The sequence below is a fragment of the Leuciscus leuciscus genome (genome assembly GCF_965113295.1).
Source record: "Leuciscus leuciscus genome assembly, chromosome: 1".
Classification (NCBI taxonomy): Eukaryota; Metazoa; Chordata; class Actinopteri; order Cypriniformes; family Leuciscidae; genus Leuciscus; species Leuciscus leuciscus.
In genome coordinates, this window is record NC_138725.1 from 3,345,073 (window position 1) to 3,361,306 (window position 16,234).

The 16,234-nt window shown below is 38.9% G+C and overlaps 4 protein-coding genes across 4 annotated transcripts in view; 1 reads left to right on the forward strand and 3 right to left on the reverse strand.

Annotated features, from left to right (window-relative positions):
* Positions 1-16,234, reverse strand: part of LOC309479756 (uncharacterized protein) — a 223,481-nt gene that overhangs the window by 177,841 nt on the left and 29,406 nt on the right. The window lies entirely within an intron of this gene.
* The window catches only part of LOC309480179 (uncharacterized protein), a 222,050-nt gene that overhangs the window by 30,540 nt on the left and 175,276 nt on the right, over positions 1-16,234 (reverse strand). The window lies entirely within an intron of this gene.
* On the forward strand, positions 1,590-2,824 carry LOC309505773 (baculoviral IAP repeat-containing protein 2-like; the record flags this gene model as incomplete). Its single annotated transcript, XM_082179232.1, has 1 exon — positions 1,590-2,824. Exon 1 carries the CDS (start codon positions 1,736-1,738, stop codon positions 2,822-2,824), a length of 1,089 nt encoding a protein of 362 aa, XP_082035358.1. The 5' UTR covers positions 1,590-1,735.
* Positions 10,625-12,704, reverse strand: LOC309505794 (uncharacterized protein; the record flags this gene model as incomplete). Its single annotated transcript, XM_082179252.1, has 4 exons — positions 10,625-10,933; positions 12,068-12,160; positions 12,500-12,655; positions 12,699-12,704. 4 exons carry the CDS (start codon positions 12,702-12,704, stop codon positions 10,625-10,627), a joined length of 564 nt encoding a protein of 187 aa, XP_082035378.1.

Here is a 16,234-nt window from a genome sequence, read left to right on the forward strand (position 1 = left end):
AACTTTAATTGTGATAATTAAAATAATTGAAAATTAAATATTTAGTGGCCAAGTTTTGCTAATTTATTATATAGGCTACCCAGCCAGCAGAGCCATGTGGGGCCCAAATGGGTTTGACCTGGGCTATCTAACTGGGACCCAGCCAGTTTTGCACCCAGTTTCCATGTAGGCCCCACATGGGTTTGCCCAGATGAAATGAACACTGCTTAGTGTGCACACTACAGGCTGTTTAATGTAACACTTAATCAGTGTTGGAGGTAATGAGATAATTAAGTGATTGAATAATGATTGTGCATTATTGATGAACACCTGCTGTTAACAAGCATAATCACTGAAGGAAAGAGAAACACAAGAACTACTTCCAGCCTCTGCCTTGGATGAAATCAACTGAAGATAAAATACATAAAATCTCTCAAGATCTGATTAAACAACTCCACAAACAGCATTACCAGCTTCACTTATTACTAACCAGACTGACTTTATTTGTGTCAGACATCTACAGAAGTTCGTATTAAGAATTAAGAATTAAGAAGAGGTTTAGATGTTGATTACTTATTTGAAAGTAATAGTTTGATTTGATGTTACCATTGTGGCGATCAGTGTGTGCTTTAGTCGGGCTCTTGACTTTTTAACATTAGTTTTTCTCTGGCAGCTGTGTCTGTTTGTTATGGCGAGAACAGCAAGAGAAAATGTAATCAGATGCTGTAAGCTGATTGATGATAAGAATATAGTCATCATATATTGGCTTAACTCATTGATATTATGTGGGAGGTTTATACGGGTAGTATGTTATTAATTCTGTTTTATTGTTGTGATTCTACAGCAAGAGAATAATAGAGTTTAATCAGACCATCAAACGATTTTTAACACACCATTTACATATTTTGGGCTCCTGTGAGTTTTACTCGCACACAGACATCAAGAATCAGCATATGAATCTCAACAATGGTGACATGCTTCATAGTGCAATGCATTCTGAGTGCATCATACGAAACTTATTCATGGCTCCCAGAATGCATTGCACCATTGCGCCGCGGTAATAGGCATTCTGGTTGTCCACCATCTGTAGTTTTCACCGGAGCATAGCGACTCTGAAACAAGACTTTGTTTAAAAGATTTTGTTTGCATTTCTTCTGAAACATCCTGTTTTGAAACTGTTAAACATCGCTAGCGTAACACTTATCGTATTGTCGGGTGTGATTGTAATGTTTTGTATAGCGTTTTCTTTACACTTTCCCCCGGATATCCGTTTCCTACTGTTAGCTGTAATGTTAGTGAACTCTAGGTCTTCTCTTTGTTCATATACGACAGTATTCACATGAATTGATAAAATGATGGTTTAAACCATCATCTTCACGTGAGACATTCTATTATTATACCGTCCTAGTTTTTAAAGAGCGCTAAAATGTATATTTTGGTGGAAAGCTGTAGCATGGCTACGTTGCGAAGCGGGGAAAAGGCACTTTTGATGAAAGCATATCATTTGATATGATACAACTAATTTGCCCGCTGTGTACAGAACATAAGAAAGGACATGGTGTTGAACAAAATTTGATTTTGTTCTTGTTCTTTGTTCTCATTACATTTTTTAATAAGATTATGTGTTCTGTCATGGACGACTAGACACTAGTCCAGCAGAGAGAAGGGCTTGAGTGGACACGCCCTGTGGTCCCATTTGTATTTCTTCATCCAGAGCCTTCATCAAAAGAGCCTTTCCCCGCTTCCCAACTTAGCCATGCTACAGCTTTCCACCCCTGCAACACCCGTAACATCGACCACCACGGCATCTGTTTCAGGCCAAACGGAGGAACGGGTGGGTTACTTAAACCTGGATATGTCTCACCAAGATATGTCTCACCAGCGCCCTCCGGCTTGTCAGAATCCTGGCATGCGTCGGGAACAGGAACGCCTTGACACCTTTCAAAATTGGCGTCTTGCACCAGTATCTCCAGCCGAGCTTGCCAAAAGTGGTTTCTACTACCTTGGTCAGGGCGACAGAGTGGCTTGCTTCAGTTGTGGAGGCCAGCTTAGCAACTGGGAACCGGGAGATCGGGCAGTATCAGAGCACCAGAGGCATTACCCCAACTGCCGCTTCGTTCGAGGTGACCGTGCAGATAATGTACCTTTATCTAGCCTTTCCAATATATCGGCAATGAAACAGTGTGAGGAAAGGTCGCTCACATTTGTCAACTGGCCCTCAAGAATAACTGTTCGACCAGACCAATTGGCTAAGGCTGGTTTTTACTATGTTGGTCGTCGTGATGACGTGAAGTGCTTTTGTTGCGATGGTGGACTCAGATGTTGGGAGTCTGGTGATGATCCATGGGTAGAACATGCCAAGTGGTTTCCAAGATGTGAATACCTGTTGCAAGAAAAGGGCCAAGAGTTTGTTCGTCAGATTCAAGCAAGATTTCCTTTTGTGTTTGAGCAGCTATTGACTAATGGAGACAGCGACTCGAGAGAATTTGTTGATCCATCTGTTGCACACCTGGGTCCTGGAGAAGATGCAGTGATGATGAACAATCCTGCGGTGAAGTCTGCTTTAGAGATGGGATTTGAGCGTGGCCTGGTGAAGCAAACCGTTCAGAGCAAAATTCTCCCAAGTGGAGAAAATTACAAAACCGTTCAAGTGTTGGTGTGTGATTTACTAAGTGCAGAAGATGAGAAGAGAGAGGAGGAGCGGGAAAGTAAGTTTCTTACTTTTCTTAAGAAACATCATCTTGCCGTGTCACAGCGCCTAAAAAGTGTGCAGAGCTTAACCCTCTGGGGACCAAAAACGCGCCAGCGCGTTTTGCTCGTTTTTTTTTTTAGCAATGAAAAATAAACACAAAATGCTCTGTTAATTTTGATCTTTCATTTTCGTGTAATACATCAATCGATCCTGTTCAGTTTCTATTTTTTTTCTGTATACTCACAATAAAAATAAAGTGTTTTGCTTTTTGACAAATAAAGAAAAACTAACATGATGCTATTTCTGCCTTCTCTCTGCCAGTAAACTCCCATTTGAAACGCGTTCGAAAATTATCTATAACTCCGCGAAAATTCAGTCAAACAGGCAAACAGACCCACGGGCATAAAGCTTGAGATCGCAGCTTTTAAATGAAGTAATTTATATAAAAAACAAATATTATCAGCTTCTGTAATCTGTATAAAAAGAGAGCGACTCCAGTCGAGCTCATTAGGAGCCATTCAAAAGTAATTTGACCACGCCCCGGAGAGCGCGTGCTATTCAAACGCAAATTCTGAGAACCATTTCAGTCTGTGAAACGCCCCCACATCAGCTGTAAACAAAGAGGCATAATATAGCCTACCTTATGGAGAAAATTTTCCGTGCTGATATGAGGAGCAGATCCCGCTGAGGAGTGAGGTAGGCTAAGTTATCCTTTCTCAAGTGTTAATGTGGAATAACGTTATGGAATAACGTTAGTGTAGGCCTATGTAAACAAAAAGATGAATCGCGTTTCTATAATATGAATCGCGTTTCTGTGAGATGAATGAAGGGTACATATTTGTAAAGACTGTTTAGCCTAAATATGAATCGCGTTTCTGTGAGATGAATGAAGGGTACATATTTGTAAAGATACTTTTCTGCTCATATATATAAAATACTATTTTGTCAAAAATAAAGTCATAGACTAAGATGTTCCAATGTTGGCTATATTCAAACTAATGAATACATATGATAAAATGTAGGCCTATAATCTTTTTTTTTTTTTTTTACAAAGAAAGAGTACTTTTTTTGCAGAAATATTGCTGAAATTGTAATTATTGTTGTAATTGTAACCTTTTTAATAAAATAGCAAAACATATTTACAAGATAGATGTAAGCAAAATCTTAAATGGTCAATATAAGTCTTCTTCTAAATATATAGGCTATTTTGTCCTTGCATTGTGGCTCAGTCAGTGTCACACCTGAATGAATGGCTAATTATGCAGAGTCATTATGCAGAGTGGGTGGGACTGGGTAATCTAAGGTGTAAACTACTCCTCCCCCTCGCATATTGGCTTTCCAAGCAAAACCTGTTTTACACCATTTAAATCAATGTATTTTTTTTTTGTGAACGATAAAGCAAGACTATTTTCACATAATTTTGAAGCTAGAACTCCAAGAGAAAACATCCATTAGTCAAAAGTCTTGTGGGCACATATTTTGTATGAGTTTTGTGGTCTTATTTCAGCAACTTTCATTTTTATTTTTTTAAATAACCACGCATAAACATTATTCTCTTAAAAATACAAACATCTACATACATGTTGCTCGCATATTATGGTAGGCCTGTTTGTGCTATATAGAGTGAATTTACACCTTTGCCATTAACATGTTTATAAATAACTGAAAAAAGCACAAATGTCAGAGCATGTCAGAACATCTCAAGGGCCCCAAAAACAGCTTGGTCCCCAGAGGGTTAATGGACCATCTTCTAGAGGAGAACGTCATCTCACAGAAAGAGTATGACATTATTCGTAACTGCACTACAGTCAAGCAGCAGACAGGGCAGCTCATTGAGTTAGTCCTGTCGAAAGGAAATGCAGCGGCAGAGGTCTTCCGCAACTGGATCAAGAAGAATGATGTCTGCCTGCTGAGAGAACTGATGGCCCAGACAAATGAAGCTGCATCACCCAGTCAAGATCTTTCAGACTTGCCTATGGAGGAACAGTTAAGAAGACTTCAAGAGGAGCGCACATGCAAAGTTTGCATGGATAAGGAAGTGAACATTGTCTTCATGCCCTGTGGTCACCTAGTTGTGTGCAAAGAATGTGCGCCTTCTCTGCGCAAGTGCCCCATATGTAGAGGATTGGTCAAAGGAGCTGTCCGTACTTTCCTATCATAAAGTTTTCCTATCATTTGGATTTAACTTGATGCATAAAAACAAAGGAGAAGTTTATTATTTTAACTCGATCCAGTGACAAACACTTTTTGGATTTACAAACATTTAGAAAGTAGTTAGGATGTATTTCATTTTTAAGTTCATTTTACCGACTATTGTTAAAGTTCATAGACCTTTAGCGTATTGAGTTAAAACGTGATATCCATATCGCATCATTACCGAATTCAGGGGTGTTTAATAACTTCAATAGCACCAGCTGATTTAAGTTTTTCTTCAAACAAAAGTCATTTTCTACATGTGTTTTGTTGTATGCACAGATTTTGATGATCCTTGTCTTTGTTTCGGGGCATTTTTAAAACATAGAACCAGAGAACAGAGAACCTTGTGCGGCATTCTATATCGGCATAAAGGGTTAAAATATACATTTTAGCACTGGATCTAGCGATCCAATTCATGTGAAGACTGTCGTATATGAACAAAGAGAAGACCTAGAGTTCACTAACATTACAGCTAACAGTAGGAAACGGATATCCGGGGGAAAGTGTAAAGAAAACGCCATACAAAACATTACAATCACACCCGACAATACGATAAGTGTTACGCTAGCGATGTTTAACAGTTTCAAAACAGGATGTTTCAGAAGAAATGCAAACAAAATCTTTTAAACAAAGTCTTGTTTCAGAGTCGCTATGCTCCGGTGAAAACGATGTGAACTTTGATGATGCCGAGAACAATAGCGCAGTTAAACATGCGGTTCAGTATAAACAAGAATCCAATTCCAATGCGACTGTGCTTGTTTCACATAACTATTGATTGTTAGATATAATAGTTAGATGATTTATCTAACCATTGAAATGTACGATATGTTAAAACAAGATTTCGGCATTATGCAGAATAAAAAGAAGATCATAAAAGGAAGAACAATTATTAAGACACAACTTCTGTTTTCTGGACCGGGCCTAAAAGACAGATGCCTAAAGGTATTGGTGGGGCCAGAATAAAAAAAATGAATCAACCCTCCCTTCACGTAAAAATACCACGTATCAACCGTAATTCATTAGCTTAACTGTTTTTTATTGACACACACAAAATAATAACAAAATAAGTGTAATAGTTAGACGAGTTTGAAGTGTAATACTCATCTTTGGCGTCGATGTTTTGTAGACATAGCAGAAAGATTCACTCTCATACTAAACACTCTCGTGTAGAAGGACCTATAATGTATAGGATACATTCCTATATGAACATGTTTGACCACACTCTGAGACTATGTACTTTTTGCAAACTGTACAAAAACAAGATCCATTCAAAAGCTAAAACTGATCACTATAGTGGCTTTTCTGTATTTGTTTTAAATGGCTCATGATGATGAAGAATTAGAATTGACTTTTGTGCAATTTTATCAGCAGGTTTGACCAAAGTGTGAAACTTTTGTGTAACAGCCTCAAGCTTTGATGAATATGCCTCTCTCAGTGCAATAGTTTAAGTGTAAAACAGCATGCACTTTGTGTGTTTCGTAGATAGTCTTTCTGTTTGACTAAATTGATACTTCATTTAGTGCAACTTTTCCCTCTATCGCTTAAATGATTAATGGCCATTTATTTCTATAAACGGCTCTCAAAGAAAAGTCTTCACCTAAAACACATACAACATGTGAAACAGTCTCGCCTGCTATCTGAACAAGATGACTAAATCTAGCGGAGTAATAAAACCATCATTTGGAAACTTTTCTTAGCGAATTGGTCTTTTGAATCTTACATGGACATTCCTGTATAAAGATGATGTTTTAAAGTTAGTCCGTAGGGTGTGGAACTTTGCATCACTATGGTGTGACAAAATACAGCCACAGATACACCCAAAGATACTAAGTAGGAGAATATCTAACTGTAGATTGCGAACATTGCATTATCTGTTTATTTGGGGTCAGATGTTGGGGTCAGATTGTGCCGGATGTTAGTAGGTATTAGTTAATAACAAACAAAAAGCTTTAAATCAACATAATATGAATAAAATATGGTATAATTACAGTTTGAAAATGTTTATTTACAAAGTTGTGCGTTGTGAGTGAGATGAATTAGAGATTAGAGAAATCTAACATTGCGTGGTTGCACTATGCCTGAAACTTAGCCATCAAATCACAGTTTTTTCTTTTTTCTTAAAAATGATCTTGTTTAATCGTGTATTCAGTCCATATTTATCAGGTTGATATTTGTAGAAATAAGCAAAAAGAACAAGTTAATGGCCCTGTGCCAGACTTTGTGACACTTAACTTTTTATTCTAACTTTAAAAACTGTAATACAGTATTTGATTTTTACACACGCAGTGTTTTCGCCAACTGACCTACCCCTGAAGTTATGACTTCTGAAGGCCTCTCATGTGCAGATTCGCTCGGTTGAAAAATGGTATGTTGTCATTTAACTCATTAAACATGAACTCTTTCTTGTGATGCCCCCCCCCCAACAGATATTTTATTCTAATATTACTTATTCTAACCCTACCAGTCCACTAATACTCTACTAACACTAATGAGAGTTTACTTTACACACTCTGACTCTCACAAGCGAGTTAGTGGGCATGCAGGTGCAACACTACTATAGTCAACAACCAAATTATGACTTAAAACCGTTTTAAGTATTACATTAAAAAGGCGTAATTGACAAAAATTGTAAATTATGACAAGTCGAAATTATGACTTAAAAAGTTGAAATTAAAATGATGACTATGCGTCATAATTATGAGATGATGACATACTAAATTGAAATTATGATAAAGTAAATATTCCATAGTGAAAGTTTCTGATTTCAATATAACTGTGGTGGTGGCGCAATGGATAAGACACATGTCTTTGGCGTGAGAGACCCGGGTTCGAATCCACTGTGAGACACCAATGTGTCCTTGAGCAAGACACTTAACCCCTAGTTGCTCCAGAGGCGTGCGACCTCTGACATATATAGCAATTGTAAGTCGCTTTGGATAAAAGCGTCAGCTAAATGTAAATTGTATTTTGTGAAAATGATTCAGTACTGAAACAGCATTTATGAGTTTTTACATATCTTCTGCTTGTTTCTGCAGTTCGTGTAGGCCTCTAAGACTATAAATGATTATTGATGAACTTGAATAACTTGAATTTTGTTGGCAATATATACAAAAATTGTCTTCCCATACCGGGAGTCGAACCCGGGCAGCCTGGATGAAAATTTGAAAATACTGCCCCTGGCACATTTGAAAGGCTGCACTGCACGGTAAATTATTATGCAGGATCAAAGTTATGCAGGAGAAGGAATCCTCGTCGCCAAAAAGCAGAAATTTAATTGATCGGGATGTAAATAAATATCGGGATAGCTTTTCCCAGGTGGAAAAGAGCTAATGAAGGAGAAAGACTTTAAAAGGGGAGTTGCCTGCTTTCTTCTCGACAGGTAAGTCAAAGTTACGGTCTAAATGACAAGCTTTTTTCATTGCTTGGTCGTGTAAATCATTATATAGGCAGCATAACGGTAGAACATGTATAGTTAAACTCGATGATGTGCTATTGGAAGACATGTTGTCATAGCTTCTTGGCACATTTACCAAAGTTGCAAAAAGCGAGTAGATGGGAGAATCGCTAGATGGGAGAAATTCTTTTGGGAGGACTCCAAAATTGAGGAGGTCAAAGGGCATGCTTTCTGCTATAGCTCTCCCCAAAGTCTGTTCATGCGACCACCATCAACAAATGCTAACATTTGAAACTTCTACATATATTTTGAGTAGATAACCGATAGTATATTCTCAGTAAAGGGTTTCACCTTGTGTGTTTCCGCACTGATTAAGGGTAGTTCGGAATCGGGAGATACAAGTAAAAATGATCTTATACGTGTAATACACTCAAAAAAATGATTCATTGGATGAACTCAATTAAGTTGTGGGCAGGATTTCCATCCAATAAATATATGTAGTCCCAACTCAAACTGAGTACATCCATTCAACAGAATGTAAATCAGTTAACCTAACTCATTTGTATCAAATAGATGCAAAAGAATATAAACGAGGGAGGCCAACTTATTTTTATCAAATATTTTCAACAGTATATAATTGAGTTAGCCTAACTAACTTTTTCAAAATACAGCTGAAATAAAATAACTACATTAACTAAATGAAATTGATTTACATTTGTCCAACTCAAACTTACATAATTATTGGAAAGGGAATTATTATCATCAAATAAATATATAAATCATTTTTCATTTGAACCATTAACATACACATGAGACAAACCTGGTGCATGTTATTTTCATTTTATTGAAATACATTTACATTTAAACTTCATTTACTTAGAGCCCCTCCACTCAAAAAATTTTTTCTTCTTGTTGGATGTTTGAGTTTCATGCTGAATGATGTAAAATAGAATGAAACAGAGCTGCGATAATGTGTGAACTTCCCCCATGGGTATAACTGAAGTGCCATATATTCTACACAGTGAAAATCAAACATATATGTGCAGAGTTGGAGACATGAAATGCTGTTTTCACACATCAGCTGAAAGTGGGAATTTTCTCCAAACTCAGTGAAAATCCAGTTTTAACGGGCATGCCTACTTGCATGATTTGTGATATCACAACTAATTTGGAATTCAAGTCTGATCCAATATTCAATTAATATTAATGTGATGTAGAAACTTGAAGCTGTAAAGTGCACATACACTGAACATGGGGGTGCAGTAGGAGACATCTTGTGTCCAGCAGGAAACTTTAGAAGTGTTCATATTCATAAATTCTGGAAATTCTAATGAGGTAGGAATACATTCCCCTTTTAAGGATTTACATGTGAAAAGTATACTTTTTCTGCAAAAAAAAAAACAAAAAAAAACATAAGTGAGAAAATATTGTTCCAAGCAGATTTGCATGCATCCTAATAGATGTCTGGAGAGCATATTTCAATAAAAATATCAAGACATTAACTTTTTTTACTAGATAAAACACAAGTATATTAACTTGAATGAACAGTATACTGGTAAAGCTATCCCAAACATCAACAATAAAGACACTATAGCTGGATAGAATGCACTGCAAAAACTCTATATGTAGTTGCTTGCCTTGAACTATCATTTACATAAAGGGAAAGAAAAAAACAATAGGCTATGGCAAATTCCACACTACTGTACATTTACAGTAAAAATAGCCTTGGTCGTTGGTGTGTTGTTGTAAGTGGTAACAAAAACAAGTATTGTGGACCACAGTTAAGACTAGCAAAATAAATAAAAAAATAATCGCAAAACATTCTGAGCGATTATAAACAGCAAGGAAGACATTTTAATATAACTTAACGTAAATGTCACTTGCAACATAAAAAAAATATATATAAATACAGCGCGTTGAGCTGTTTTTAGATCAATTTCAATCCATCTCGAGTCATGAAGTCAAATACGTATAAGTGGCACTCAAGAAATTATGATGGAGAGGTGAAATGGGCAAACTTTCTGGGTGTAAACACTTGTCCAATCCCAAGTAATCTCAGTCTTAAACCCTCCATCAAAGGAGATCGTCACATGGTCACACTCCTATGCAAACAGCTTGATTTTCAGCTGTTGTAATTTGACCACTAACAATCCAAGAAAAATACAGCGCATTGAGCTGTTTTTAGATCAATTTTAATACCTCTCGACAGTCATGAAGTCAAATAAGTAGAGAGGAATGGTACGGAGGAGGTAGAGTCAAGAAATTATGATGAAGAGTTAAAATGGGCACATTTTCTGGGTTTAAACACTTGTCCAAGCCCAAGTAATCTCAGTCTTAAACCCTCCATCAATGGTTTTGTCCTCTTATGCAAACAGCTTGATTTTCAACTGTTGTATCTTTGCATTCAGCTTGTGCCCATCCATATTCATTATGACCTTCTGGAAAAACTCAAAGGTGTATTTGAGGTTGTCTGGAAAACTCAAATCAAGGGCATAAATGAGCCCAAAGAGCATTACGAAACCCATGATGACACTGCCCAAGTTGCTCAGGACTTTGATGCCTTCAATAACAACTCCAACATCCTCAGGCTCCTGATCCCCATCACTTCGGATCACATAAATCCCCATGACTGTGGTCGCTAGGTCCCTTTCTGCATCCTCGGTCGCCGGTGCCTGAACACCACAAACACAGAAAACACAGCAAGTGTTTAATAAAGATGGACAGAGAAATAAGGGGACATAAAGTGATGCAGGGCTCCACAGGTGATGGCGACAGACACAAAAATACATCTAGAAAAGCATGTCCATTATCAACAGTACAACTTCATCCCCCAGGCCAACAGAACTCTAAACAACCTCCCCACTCCAAGCGCACACACTCACACTCCCCCCCTAAACTCAAAAACATGTACGATCACTTGTCTACACCAGTACATAAGAACACCTCTGTTACCCCTTTTCCACCAAGGCAGAACTGGTGCTGGTTCGGAGCCAGAGCCTAGTTTCAAATCGGTTCTTTGTTTTTCCACCGCCAAAGGACCAGCTCCGAACCAGTAAAACTGGTTCTTAAGTAGCACCAAATCATTGCAGGGTCTAGAACGGAGCCAAGAAAGAACCGCTTGCGTCAGAGGCTGGGGGCGGAGTTACCGTGGCCAACAAGACTGAAGAGAAACTTGTGACCGCCATTTTTAAATAGCAGCTAGTCGAGCTAATAGCAGCTCGATTATAATATCCGTCTATGTAAGTTACGGCAAGCTGCACGAACGCGTTGGATTCGCCGTGTTTGGATGCCGATTTATTTTCGCAAACCCATGAGCATCCATAGTAACGCAACGTCTATTATTGTTGATGCCTTGTTCGAGATGCATCGGAGCAGCGTGGACCGATCAGAGCTGCGGGAGTGTTTGGAGATCATACGACTCCTTGTGCTTTTTGATCGCTTTCACGGTGCTTTGATTTCATGTGCTGATCGTTCTGCGAGAAGCCGATGCATCTCGAACAAGTCTGGTGTGTTTGTGTTTGGCGCTGCCGCACTAGCGTTGCTGGGCAACATGATACGTATGCAGTGACGTAAGATATAGCTCTGTTGTGGCTCTCTGGCCGGTGGAAACGCAAACCGGTTCTTAGTAAGCTCGTCAGTCGAACCAACTCCGAACTGGCAATAGCTCTAGCTCTGAACCAGCACCCGGTTCTTGTTGGTGGAAAAGGGGTATGTAGGGCTCTATCAATATAAATAGTGTGTCATGGGAGAAGTAAGAGGGAGTAACAGTTCAACACTACATGACAAACATATTGTGATGAATTTACCAGATATTCTTTGAAGAAGGTGTCTGGATCTTCGTTGAGGTAGATGATGAGGCATCTCAGGATACACTCCCTCCTGGTGTTGATGTTGTCACGCTGAAGCAGGGGTGAAAAAATTAGACAATTTAGCCAAATGTGGTTGTTATGGTGACACAGGGAAGGAGCAGGTTGTCTAATTAAGATCAGAGGGTAATTTTAGTCTAAACAGGATGCCTAACCCCTAAATGCCCCCAACAAGCAAGTTGGTAGTTTTCTTGCATGTTTTACATTGTTGTGTGAGTGGATGAACCAAATTAAAAAAAACATAATATTTGGATAAAAGCACTATACTAGTAGGCCATTTATAAAGTGTTTAAATAAGCAACTATGGACAATAAAACCTTACAATAACCACCTCAATACACGCAAAGGGATGTTAGATGCATTTCGACTAACCGAATCTGTGATAGACAGGACTTCCTTAATCCTCTGCCCCTTCACTCCTCCTTTGCTCTTTAAGATCTGCATCAGCTTGTTTGAGAAATGGTCCAGCTGTGACATGAACTTTGACTGTAGTGGATTGGTGGTGATCCTCATAAACTCAGCATTTACCTGAAAAATAAACAAAATGCAGCCATTAAAATTTGTTAATTACCATCATTGTGGCTCTATGGGGGAGCTTAATGTTTGATTTTACATAGTACAGTCTGCATGTGCGGGTGTGGTAGAAGAAAAAAACAAAACGAGCACCAGCAGCGCCGGTGTTGTGCCGAGTTGTGCATGGCTGTGTGCACCTTGCAGGATGTTCCAATCATTTATCACCATTGATGAACCACAAAGATTATTAAATCATTTTTAAACAGAAGCCTAGTTAGAATAGACCCGCGAGGAACCGTGACATGCATGTAATTGTCAGCAGACATGCACAACTCAGCACAAGAATGGTGAATGGCAGGTGAGCAGAGAGAAAATGGTTAACAATAATCCTCAGTTCAACTGTAAATGTACAGAGTACAGTGACAACTGAATAGAGACTGCAGCTCTGCAGCTTCTCAAGATTATACACACACACGATTCGATGATCAATCGAGTATAGGCCAGATTTGACAATTCTGATTCGACTATGTAAACCTTTAGCACTAGTAAATACAATTGTGCAGAAAGTTATAATGTCAACTCATACATACATGTACAAATTTACTTACTTCACTCTCCTGGAATAAGGCAGGCCATCTGTTTACGAAATCTTCTATCAGGGGCCTCTGCTCCACAATCTCTAGTCGTCTGTGGGAGAAGGTTTTTCCCATTTTTTCTTTTATCACCACTTCATTGTCACGCTTTTTCAGCTCTGACAATAAAGCAATTCTCTCATTCTCTAAGCTTTCTGTGGTCTCGCCTTTTGGGTGCAGAGGAATATAGTTAACTTCAGCCTTTCTAGGCTTTTTGATGTTGGCTGCAGCTTTGCCTTGGCCCTCTCGTTTGTGTTTCAAAGAGTTCACACGGATTTCAGGATGTCCAAGTCGGCCAAGTTTCGTACGAAAGTTTTGCATTTTATACTTAAGCGACTGTTTCCATCCCCAAAATCCTGTCTTGGATCCCAGCTGCCCCAGACATGGATGGGCCCTTGTCAAAGCTGCTGCCACCTCTTCACATTGGTAGTCTTTTGGATACTTTGTATATTTCATCATTTCTTGCGCAAGGCCATCAAGGATGATCCCTTTTAGCTTTGGGCCAGGGTTGAAGTATGTTCCATTGGTCTCAAACTCTGTGCTTTTCTGTTGTAGTTCAAATTCAGCTTGATAGGTGAATTTAGGGACTAGAAAAACCTTTGGCCAGGAGGCCAATTGTGAGGGCCGAGTTTCTGGGGATGAATGCGGTGTTGATGTGTACAGCGTATCGTCATTGCAGGATGAGGCTATTGACAAAACAGGGGTTTCAGGCTCTGAGCAAGTGGTAGCCGAGGTCTCACCAAAAGAGTCTACTGTGTACAAAGTGATGCAGGGCTCCACAGGTGACAAGATAGGATTACAGATTATTTTCAGTGTGCTTTTGTTTTGAATGTCAGACACTGAAGTTAGATTAATGAACTCATTAAAATCAGAATCCACATATTGCATCCGGAAATCCTCTTTCAATTGAAAGAATGTCTTTATTAGCACATGTAGTTCTTCCACTGATGCCGGAATTCCATAAGGTAGGTGCAGTTTTCTAGAGTCAGACGCGTCACCAAAAATGATCCGCAGGACAGCCAGACTTGCCATTTTGGAACCCCTTTAATCTAGAGCAGAAAAAAGGGAGGAGGACAAGAAACAATAAATTAGTTATATTTGTGATTTAAAAAAATAAAAAAATAAACAGTTTGAGATTATAAGTCTGGCATCAAGAGCTCATACTATTTTTGTTTAACAATGACACTAACCTTTAACGATGATGAATCTTTTCAACATTACCATACGCAAACCCAGAACTACATATTCCACAAGGGGATAAGGGTCCACCAAGTCATCAAGTTCAATTAGGGCAACCTCTCTAGTGGGTGAGGCAGACAGCTCAAAACCCCCATAATGCTCCCTATACCAAGCACATACATCTTTCACTAGAAAACACAACTTCTCCTTCAGAATACACAGCTGAATGATCTTATTAAATTTAGGCAGTCCATCTACAGATCCATGTACAATAAGCATCCCCTCACTGTAATGTATACCACTGCAAGACACATTTTTTGCTATATGAACTTCAGTCACATCTGGGTATCTCTGGTTCAGAGTAGACACTACTCCTTCACTAAGGACATCGACAGGCATGATTGAGACATCTGTGACCTCTAACAGTGATTTCTTGAGACTGGAGGAATGTGTGTGGTAGGCAAGCATGAACTGGTGTTTAATAGCTAGTGAACGAGTTATATTCTTAAAGCAATTCGTATGACGTGCGACCTGCTTGAAGAAGCTATGTTTTGCCTCAAATCTCATAGTCCACAAAGCAATTAGAGGTCCAAAGCAACGAATCATGTGTGGATAATGCTCTAAATAGTGATGTTTTGGTAGGAGCTTGATGCCTGGAAAGAGTTCAATGTAGCGGAGTCTGTGATCATAGATTCTGGCCTCAAGATATGCAAGAGTTTCCTCTGTATGAACAGGAGCCACAACCAACTCAACTATGTCCTTAAGATCTATAATTACCTGCCATGCTGGCTCACCTTCTGGCAAAATGTGTCCAATCAATAAGGGAAGAAATCTGAGCAAGGCCCAATTTTCATGTGCATTGCCACCTATAGTGTTGCTAGTTTTGAATAAGCGTGATATTGGATGGGGGCGATTGGTTTTGTCCCCCCATTTGTACGGAAATGTCTGGATCAATTTGTTAAGGCCCTCAAGAGTGAAGTATTTTTTGGAAATCAACAAACTGAAACAGCGTGCTAGTTCAACGGGAACAACACCCTCAAAGAGGTCGTGCACAATGTCAGGAGGGTAGCCAGTGCTTACATGAAAATGAGAAAGGTGGTCTGTTAAAACACACTGTTTTTTGACACCACAGCAAATAGTTGCATTTTCCTGAGCAGACTGGACATGAACATCATGGAGGTCTCTGGTTCTGAGTGTGTAAGCACCTGATTTGACATCTGTAGTCTGAAACTCTGATTTGTCTCCAGTACAAAACCTGCATATGGACCCACCAGAAAAACTCTCAACAAATCCACCTATTCCGTGGGCTCCAAGATTGTCAGCGCTTACACACTGAACAGTACCTTTAACAAACTGACCAAGCTGAGAAATAAAGACACCATGCTGTTCTAATGCAGCCAAATCTTGCAAGAGAGGCTCTAAAACTTTTTTATAGCCATAGGCCTTAACATCATCTGATTTGCATAAAACAGCCAAATAGATTGAGTTTAGTGTTGAATGGGAACCTGGTGGCAAATTACCTAAAACCCAGTAGACACCACAGAGTTTGTGTTTCTTTCGAGATGTCCCAAGAGGGTTACAAATCTCGAAATCATCCACATAAAGATTTACTGCTATTCTCAAACCTTCATCAGACAGAAAAGGATTTTGTTTATAGTACTCACCATCTCTTATGGTTCTGTACTCTTTTTGACCAGATAATAGCTGGTTTTGTTGAGTTTTAAGGTGTTCAAGGACAGCTTGATGAGAGAGCAAATTTTGCAAAGATTGTAATATAGGGATG